The following is a 10,234-nucleotide window of genomic DNA, read 5'->3' as shown; positions in this document are numbered from 1 at the left end:
CAAGTCGACAGAAGCCAAATCGAAAACGCAGCAAGCTCTAAATTTCTGCGGTGCGTAGCGCACGTGCGTGGTGGTTTGTTGTGTTGTGCCAAGTTCTTCAAATACTCTATGAAATGCGTCCCCTCACGAGCGAAGAAACTCGAACATTTTTCGATAAGCTCTCCAAATAGTGAGTCTCAAGCACCATTTTGTGATGATTTTGCTTGCAGAGCTAACATTGTAGTTCAGTATATCTGTGCGTCATCTGCTCGATATTGAAACTTTGCTGACGTTGACTTCCATGCGTTTTTTTTTTTTCTTCTTTACAGCATATCCGAGAATATCAAGCTTCTCATTGACAGGCCAGACGGTACTTACTGCTTTAGGCTCCATAAAGACAGAGTGTATTACGTAAGGTAAGCAAGAGTAACAGGTGCAGAACATGACTGCACGCAGATTCGGACGCTCACACAGCACACGCCGGGTTATTGTTATGTTTACGCAGCGAAAAGATCATGAAGCTGGCCAACAACGTTGCCCGGGAGAACCTCATCAGCATGGGCACTTGCTTCGGCAAATTCACCAAGTCTGGAAAGTTTCACTTGCATATCACCGCCTTGGACTATCTGGCCCCATACGCGAAGGTGAGTTTTCGGCGATTTGCTGAAGCTGCAACCATTTTGGATGTCAGTGATGCGTCCGCCATACTTCCTGTGCATTCTTCGGCGCCCCCCCCTTTTTTTTTTTTTTTTTGCGAACAGTGACGGTGTCGTTCTCTTGTTGTCTAGTAAGTTCAGTTAAACTGTAGTAACGTGACATTTTACAGCAAAAGGTCTGGCTCAAACCAAGCGCAGAGCAGCAGTACCTCTACGGCCACCATGTGTTGAAGTCTGGTCTGGCAAGAATCACAGAGAACACCAACACATATGACGGTGTTGTTGTCTACTCCATGAGTGACATTCCCCTGGTAAGTGCAGTGATTTCATTACCGGATTACCTCAAGCATTTGTTTGTTTACACGTGCAACAGGAAGCGCCCTCAATATAAGCACAAGAAATATTCTAGATGGCTTACATCTATAGGCATGTAGTGGAATGTATCATCACCAGCGTAAACAATATTCAAGGGAACAGACTGGTGGGCTAGTTGGTACTGCATAACTTCAGGCAAAGTGCAACAAAGCATGACGACAACAGAAGGGAAAGAAGACACAGCAGTACTAACAACTGAATTTTTATTCCACATGGTCACAACATGGATTTCTTTCCAGCAAAATCATCCATTATAGGCCGCTACTGCGGTAGGAACACTTCTTTTTTTTTTTTTTTTTTTTTTGACAGCGACACAGCTGGGCAACTTACAGAGTTATCATTTCTAATCAGTTCTAATGCCTTGATATCATCCTAGTGATTTGAACTGGGTTCCTAGATATCACTTTTTATTTGTGAAACAAGGGTTTACAGCCACAACGTGAGCAGTGCACGGCTAGATGACTAGTCTTTACCAGATTATTAACATCGTTCGAATGTTCCTGTAAGCGATTATTGAGGCACCTTCCCACCTGACCATATGTATTCCTTCCCGCAGTCTAAAGGGATACAGTACACCACTCCTTCCACGTACAAAACAAATGCTTCTCAGTGTGTTGTATTGCAGTCATGGCACCTCGTTGTAGTATTGTTAAATTTTGCACACAAACTATAGAATTACAAAGGAGCTGAAAAGACAGCGTCAGCACCAACACGCGTCCCAACTTTCTCCATGTTATAGCTAGCTTGGTGCAAGTACGGCATCACCATCACTTTTCTGCTTCTGCTCTGTTGGGCAGCAGAATCCGGGTGATCGCGTTTTCTTAACATGCTGCCAGCCGCTGCTGTCAGTATTTGCAAGGGATACCCAGCTACGCTTGGGGGCGAAACTTGGTTTTCGGAGCTTCTGTGCACCAGATGATGGCAGGATTTTAGAAGAGCAGCTTTAAACAATGATTAATGATCCCTCGCTTAACTAGTTTGGAATGTGCTGATGAAAATGGTGGAATAGCTTTCTTCCCTCAGGGCTCATAGCACCAGCACACATGACTGTTTGAGAAAGCAAGAATGAGATCTAAAAACCTAATATGTGGTAACCATGTGCAATAAGAAGGTGCGGCTCCCACCGGCAGCAAGTTGTTTTTTCATCAACTTTCATTTCCCTTTAGCTAATCATTTCCACACTTCAAATAAAAACTACGAATAAATACCCCTATGCTTTCCTTAGCTTCATTATCAGTTGTCTTCATATGGGTGTGATTAACGAAAACTGGGCCTTCATAATAGGGACGATAAATGACACTACATCTCACAAGTTATCACATCAATGGTGTGCTGTTGTCACTGCTTAGTTCAAAATACATCCATTTTCTCACAACTATGTCTCCCAGCCTGACTTCAGTAACACAACAGTGAAACCTGAACAAAGACACCGCAGGGGCCAACATTTCAATTAAGGGCCTCGTGTCTTTGTCAGGCCCTACCATCGGGGCCTCGTGTGAAAACTGTCGATTGCTTCAAGTCTCCATCTAACCGTGATCCATTGCCTTGTTTGGATTACATCGGAACCTATGGTTTGTGTTAGCCCACAAGCAATGAGAACCAGCTGCATGTTTTAAATACAAACGAAGGCTTGTTTGTTAGACGCTGCTAATCCGTCTTGTGATCCTTCTCTTGATTGCTTCCAAATTTGTTGCCTATCACATTCTACAAGATCAAGTATTTCCGAGTGGGATATTAAGACATGCTACATAAGCTGTTATCTACTTAATGAAGCTGCGTAATGTCTTCAACTTTGCCACCTGTATGTCAGTTGTTTGTGTCCACAGTAACACTGAAAAGAATTATGGCGATTACCTAAACTTAGAAGTGACTTCTACTGGTTCACAGTGTATTTTGGTTACCTCTGATACATTCTGGAGTGGTTAGCAGTGCCTGTCGAACCTGACTACTGGCGTAATTTGCAAGAATATAATGTCTGCGCCACATCATTCTCCACTGTTTACATTGCTCTGTGTTCAGAATGTGAGAAAAAAAGCAAAAATGCCAGTATACGCCCTGGAGCACGCCTTCACTAGCAGAGCTCTCACATACATACATATGGTACCATGAAATATGCTGTATCAATGTTTGCTCAGAGGAAACATCTTAAATTTTTCCGTGCCACTGGTTGAAGTGAAGCAACTACCAATGCTGCAATCATGAACATGCAAAAATTTATTCCTTTCCATTTCATCCGTCTTTCAGGGTTTTGGTGTTGCAGCAAAGTCCACACAGGAGTGCAGACGTGCAGACCCCATGACCATAGTTGTGTTCCACCAGGCGGATGTGGGAGAGTACATTCGCTCCGAAGACACGCTCACATGATAAGCTGTCATTATGTTTCATCCTAAATATATTTCAAATTTACTGTGCCGCCTCATCTTTTGTTCCTCTTTTTTCTTTACTCTTCTAAACAAGTGGTGCAGTAACTGGTGCGGGAGGCTGTGTAGGTGTACTGTTATGGGCAAATTAAATGCAAACAATGCAATCCAAACACAGACCTCAGAATAGATTGTTTTTGAGGCAAGTGCATTAATAGAAAAGTTGACTTGAATCCACTTGGAAGTGGATTTGATCTTTTCCGATTGTTGTTGTTAAAGGCACACTCATATAATACTTAATCATCAAGCACAAATATGAATATGCTTCACTAAAACAGCAGCCCTGCAGTTAAAATACATTGCATACATTGTAAGCATGCTCTACCACTTCAGAAGGCTGCAAGCACATACATATGTAACCATGAAAGGATGAGCATCATCAGCATCACATATGTACTCTCCAATACGTTGTATCAATAAATTGTCACATTCGCACATTGTCTGCTGGTACAAATTTTGTATTCTGCCACAAGAAAGTGGAACTTTGTCCAGAAGATGTTATACACATCTTGTGTGTGTTTTTTTTTTACTTTTCTTTTTTTTATGTGGCACTACATAAAAGCACTACTGGGCAACTTCCCAGATGTGCACAACTTCTTGCAGAAGGAAAAACATTTTGGCGAAGAGCATTGCCTTGCCCACATATCCCCGTCCTTCAAATTTCTTCCTTCACTCAGATTAATGCAAGACAAAGCCTAGTATGTTAAAGTGTGCGTACAGTATAATGCATAGTTAGGCAGTTTTATGTTCATCCAAAAGAATACTTAAAACTGCCCACACAATCTTATGTCTGCATACAATATGTGGGGATGCTCAACTCTCGCACCTCTTGACCTTCAGCTTTCCTGTAAGACACTCAACGGTGGGAGTTGGTGTTGTAGTTATGACAAGAAATAATGTGACCTGACAGTGTGGATAATCTGTGTTCACAAGAAACTTGCTTCTTCAGCTGCAAGGTGGAAGTGCATGGGGACCGGCTGCCCTCTTGTGGGTGCTCCTTGCGGAACCCATTGAAGGCTTCCCACATAGTACATTTCCTTCTTGCATTCCTGCCTTTCCTCCCCCTCCACTTGCACCTCATTTCCCTCTCTAAACCCAGCCAACAAGATTGTACCGTGTTTAGCATCCTGGCATAATAAACTCGCAGGATGGTTACAAGTGTGTAACGCGAGTGTTTAAAGGGCCCTTCACCAAGTCTGGCCATATTGAGCTGACAAGTGCAGAGCATACATTGCATGATAATGATCGTGCCTGCAAAGTATTACATCGCTACACGCCATGGAAGGATGTGAATTTTCAAACCGGATGCCAATTTCCCTTGTCCTCGCGGCCGTTGCGCTCTGAGCTGAAAGGTGACGTACATGTGCTAGTGCGCCTACGTACGCATGTTCGTACTGTGACATCGCTCGTGGTGACATGTGACTTCGAGAATTATTCAAGGCAACATCTGTTATTTGTGTAATATGTTACTCGAATAGACGACTTAAAGCTTAGAGAAATAATAAAACACACAAACCAAATGTCTGCATGTTTTTGTTTTACTTCGCACTGCAGCAAGCGAGATGTACTTCCGTTTCGTTTGCTTGATCCCACGTCGTGCAATCGCACGCGGACACCGAAACTATGTCATTTTCTACTGTGTTCCAGCATGGGATCATGCTGCGTGATCCGCTTGTGTCTGCCTCAGTATTTTTGTAGCAATGAATTATACCGCTAGTCAGATTTCCTCGTGTACGGCGCACAAAATCGTGCGCTGCGCGAAGTGAGACAATCGCAACATCTCGCCTGCGACGCCATCACTGGAAGTGCACCGTGCCGCAAGAAAGCTAGGAGAAAAAAAAGATGAAGGCGGGGCCCCTGACTTATGCGTCACGCGATCCTCGAGATCTGGTATGGGAAAACGCAGGGAAGGAATTTCGCTTGGGGAGGCTAGACAGGGTGAGTAGAGAGAATGTATCTTGTGGCAGTGGAGCTTGCATCCTGAAATCATGGGTTTGCGGCACTGAAATATTTCTATCTCGGCTATTAATGAGCTAATTTGAAAACGTTTTGCGACAGAACACTTTTTAGAGGACATGCAACAACTTCCAGCACATAACCAAAATTTGCTATGGGGCCCGGTGAGGGGCCCTTTAAGTTAGCTGTGATGTGGAATAGGCATTTTCGCTCCCAATCTCAAGCTTGGTGAATTTCTCGGGGATCTGGAGGTCCTGCTTCTTCCAACAAGTTTCAGTGTAAAAGATGTTTTATAGTGTCTCTGTTTAAACTACTGTGCTCCTCTCCGATGCTTTAGTGATCGCTGGCTTTCTAAGCATACAAATGGCGCAGCCGAAGGCATGACGAAAATGGATTGGCAGTTATGAAATTATAAGGATATGTACTGGTGTAGCGACAGCATGAGGACAGATTATGGCAAATCAGTTCTGCGGAATCCCGCAAGGTGGAGGAAGTATCATGAAAGAGAAAAATTGTCCACCGAAATGTGGCACAAAGCTACAAACGAAGCCCATACAGCTTTCTCAGAAGGCATTGCAGTTAAGGAAAAATTTTTCCTTATCTGGATAGCATCCCAGACCAGGAGGAATTTTTCCTCAACTGCAAAGTGTTCTTTCTGAGAAAGCTGTACGGGCTTCCTTTGTAACCTTCGTGCTACATTTGGGTGGACGACAATTTTTCCCTTTCATGACAGCACGAGGACACTAGAATGATGATAGCGTGCCAACAATGGAACAACAACGGCGTCGTAATCACGGTCGAATGACGAAGAAGGAATGATTTCGGCGAAACACTTAAGACAGTAGGACGACCACGGGATTACAGTGATGGCACAATGACGTGTACGACGAAAATCTGATGCCGACGATGGCATGACAATGATGGCACATACTCAGTGGCACATGGCAAATGTAAACTGCACTATCCCCAGAATCGAACCCGCGCCCTCCGTGTGGGACAAAGGACACAAAACTTATAAAAGAGCCAAGAAAAGTTAGTACTTTGAAACAAAAAAAGAAAAAGGAACTGCTTTCCTGGTGAACAGCAAGCAATCTGTGCCAAATCCTTGTATGCCTAGTCATCCAACAAGGACACACTCAAAATGCTACATGGAAACCTGCAGACAAGGCATTATCTCCAGGATACAACATCAGTGGGTAAACAGTCGAGAGATTCCATGACTATGCTACTAGTTGTGTGCCATTTTTTTTTTTTTCATACTTCTGTTAGGCTGGCTGCATGAGTGCTGGCTGTGTATCTTCCTTAAGAGCATTATATCTTGCAGGGCAACCAGATGCACAGCCCTTGCCTATGTTTCTTTTCTAACAAAAGCAAGATAATTCATTCTAGTAAGAATTTTCATCACACACTCAGTTCATGTACACAATCTCTCTCCTTGAAGCGAAGTTCTTGTGCTTTTCCCAGGTGGCTCCCTGTGAAAGCTACAGTGATTGTAAAACAAGCCTTGTAGTGCTAAGTGACACTTGTTTATAACTGCATGAAAATAGTTCTGCATGAAGGCTTTACTGAAACATTTTCGCAGCACAAAAATGAAATAAAATACCATCTTGTTTTAACCTCTTTCAGCTGGTTGTCATGACTTGGCAACATGCCACTTCTGTGAGGTGGGATGCTTGGCATATCATTTATTAAAACCGCTACATGCACCTAAAGGACAATCTTGTAGCAGGGACACATTACAAACAAGATACAAATAAAAACTACAACCAAAACTAAAGTTTAATGGCAGTGTCAGTAAGTGACAATGACATGTGTCAGTCAAATGTACAAATGTGCTTGGTAAGAGGTGTACTGGGTGTAGGGTTGCAAATTAGCAGTTCTACATAATGACTTGCACAGTATGAAGTTGTCGCTTGAGTGGGGTGCAAGTGAGTCACTGGATGCGATAACAACAGGATCAGATGAGTTGTTTCAGGCATTGCATGTGGGAAAGAAATGACTAATACTGCAGTGTGGCACTTAATCTCTCTAGTTTTCTTACCTGTATCCATCCTTTGAGGATTTTATTGTGTTCATCTAGCAGCAACAACTCTGTGTGTTTCTATCTGTCATTTGGGAAGTGAACCCCTGCGTGTGAGAAGCGTAGTTTAGCGTGGTTTTACATGATAAAGCAAGCAACTGAAGCAGAAGAATGGAGCACTTCTGTGCGTCTACTTCCCTGGCCTTGGGACATATTCTTGGACACTCACCTTCACCAATACTATCACATTTGCTTGACATAGTACATGGCGCATAATATGATTCAAGCAGTTTTCCCCAATCGGTGCACACTGAAAGTGATATCTCCGAGAGTGACCATCTGAGAAGGCGTCCCGCGCCCGGTTTTAGCACTTCAGCTGCTTATTTCGTCTCTATGTGTGCCATTTCAAGCAAGGCCAAATACTCCCAAGAAAGCTTTGCCAAGCTGCATCCCTAGGGTGCTTGAAGTGCGATGCTCATGTCTGCAATACAGGCTGTTTCACGAGCTTCCACAAAATCAAGATTCAAGACAATGCATGTTCCGATAAAAGAAAAGCAAGAATGCATAGGTTTCTTTTGTTTGTTTTTGCACTCTGCATATATACTGTTAGTCTGTAGTAACAAGATCACAAATTTCAACGAGGTGCAGCAATGGCATGAAACTATTTGTGGGCGTTCTCTCCAGACACACTTTCAAATGAGATATTTTTCTTTTAGATTACATACACGGCAAACTACTTGACTAGTAATGTTTTTCATGCACTGTCTCGCTGCATGATAAAGGGAGCTGCAGTGTGGAACTGCCCACAGGGTTTACATTTCTATGGGTTTCCAAGCAGGCATTAGTGGCTCTGAATAGTGTGCATACAATTTTGCATTTTACAGTGTACTCTATAGATAAAGAGCTACTATATTTGCAACTGTAAAACCAATATCCAATAGTCCAATATCAAGGCTCTAGATTAGCCATAATTAATTTAGCACTCTGAGGTGTATACAGTGGAGTTTATTTGTAACTATGTTACAATGTTGATAAAGCCCTTACATCAATAACTTGGCTCAAACTTTTTCGTCACACAAAACTTTCAACAAAGACATTATAGGCTGGATAAAACAAGCTTGCAGTACAAGAAATGATAATTTTCTATTAAAATTTCAAGTTACATTGAAAGCAACTGGCCTAAATAGCTCACTAATTGAACCGATAGTGTGTGGAGTTTGCCCAGGAATAAAAGTACAGTAAATGCAGCTAAGAGGCTCTGGTGCCATTGAATCAGAACCTTGGGAGGGTAATACAGTAAAAGCTCGTTGATAAGTTCCCGTTACGTATGTTTTTCCGGCGCCAACGTTCGCAGTTGAGAACACAAAAAAAGAGTTACGCTCATTTTTACCGGTTCATACGTTCCCGGGAAACGCGATTTTTCGGCACCAACGTTCAGCAAGTCGCTAAACTGCGATCGTATGATAAGTTTTCCGGCCGCTAGAAGCCATGCAACGAAAATGCGCGAGGAGCGCGCCTGAGAACAATCCTTTTGACGACTGACTTATGCCAGAACACCCGCCCAAGATATTTATATCTGACTGCCGCGGCAGGTTCACCGCAATAATTGCCCACCTGTCTCACGTGAAAACGCCGGCGCGCACTCAGTTTCTCATTCCGGCGCACGTGCCAGTCACAGCTATCACCGCCAAGCATCTAGCCTATCTGTTTCACAGCGCGTGGTGCCGTCGGAAGCGTATAGCCCACGTTTTTAATAGGCGATAACCGAAACGCGCCGCCATTCCCTGCTGCAGACTATACGATCGTAGACATTTTGCGGCGGTTGGATTCCATGTGAACAAGAAAATGCGCGAGGCACCCGCGATCGAGAACGGAGCCGCCCGTATCACGTGAAAATGACGGCGCGCAGAGTTTCTTATTATGGTACCAGCAAATCTCCGCCCGTGTCGTCGCACACCGCATTCACAGATATCGCCGTCAAACCTAGTGCGATAAGCATCTTCGGCTATGCGTTTTAGTGCGCGCTGCGTAGCGCCATTGTTAGCGTACTGCACGTAGGCGATATTCCAAACGCGCCGCCGTTCCCTGCTGCAGGCAGCGCGATGTGGGCATCACGTTTAGCTTCGGCGGCATCCGGCGTCGCCCTCTTAAAACACCACGCAATAGGAAAACAACGAAACGCGTCTTGGGCCGCCAGAACGCCAGCAGCTCGACGCCGCAACGATAGGCGCGACGCTTCGCACTGCGTAAATGTCAACAATAGTCGAGCCTGTCAATTTTTTTTAGTTACATGGGATCGCACGTCTTCCCGTTTATTACGTTTTTTCTCGCGGCTTCTTTTCGAAACGTATGAACGAGGTTCTACTGTACTGGTGAATTCATTTATAACCTTTCCAGACCTGTCAACCTTAAATGTCAGAAAAACTACTGTTGAAGTAAAAAATTAAATTTAAGTGAGAAGTACTAACAATCGTTTTCTATGCAAGATATACGCTGCCAAAAAAAATTTTGCTTACATTTGTAGCTGTACTAACCTACTCTGTTACGATACGCTATGAAAATGCTTGCTGCTTATATTTGCAGCGAAAAATGATCTGCGTCATGGGAAAGGCAGAAATGTTCACGATATTCATTAGTGAAATATTCACGCAACGGCGGCCAGAATTTCACCTGCCGTTTTACTGGTGGCACTGCTGCCAGTAGGTCTCAGTAATTGAGAAGGTACAAAAAGTCGGATTCTGAAACATCGCTATAGACGACTATATTTGCATTTTGTTGAAATCGGTATTGTCTCAAATAAGCCGCGAATGAAAAATGGTAAAATATAC

The 10,234-nt window shown here is 43.6% G+C and overlaps 1 protein-coding gene across 1 annotated transcript; it reads left to right on the top strand.

Annotated features, from left to right (window-relative positions):
• The first annotated feature begins 26 nt into the window (after positions 1–26).
• Positions 27–3,429, top strand: LOC126544554 (60S ribosome subunit biogenesis protein NIP7 homolog). Its single transcript, XM_050191907.3, has 5 exons — positions 27–169; positions 309–395; positions 485–623; positions 806–946; positions 3,255–3,429. Exons 1-5 carry the CDS (start codon positions 114–116, stop codon positions 3,372–3,374), a joined length of 543 nt encoding a protein of 180 aa, XP_050047864.1. The 5' UTR covers positions 27–113; the 3' UTR covers positions 3,375–3,429.
• The last annotated feature ends 6,805 nt before the right edge of the window (positions 3,430–10,234 follow it).

The sequence above is a fragment of the Dermacentor andersoni genome, chromosome 3, assembly GCF_023375885.2.
Source record: "Dermacentor andersoni chromosome 3, qqDerAnde1_hic_scaffold, whole genome shotgun sequence".
NCBI classification, from domain to species: Eukaryota; Metazoa; Arthropoda; class Arachnida; order Ixodida; family Ixodidae; genus Dermacentor; species Dermacentor andersoni.
Note: the sequence above shows the minus strand (reverse complement) of the source record. Positions and strands in the feature narration are given on the sequence as shown.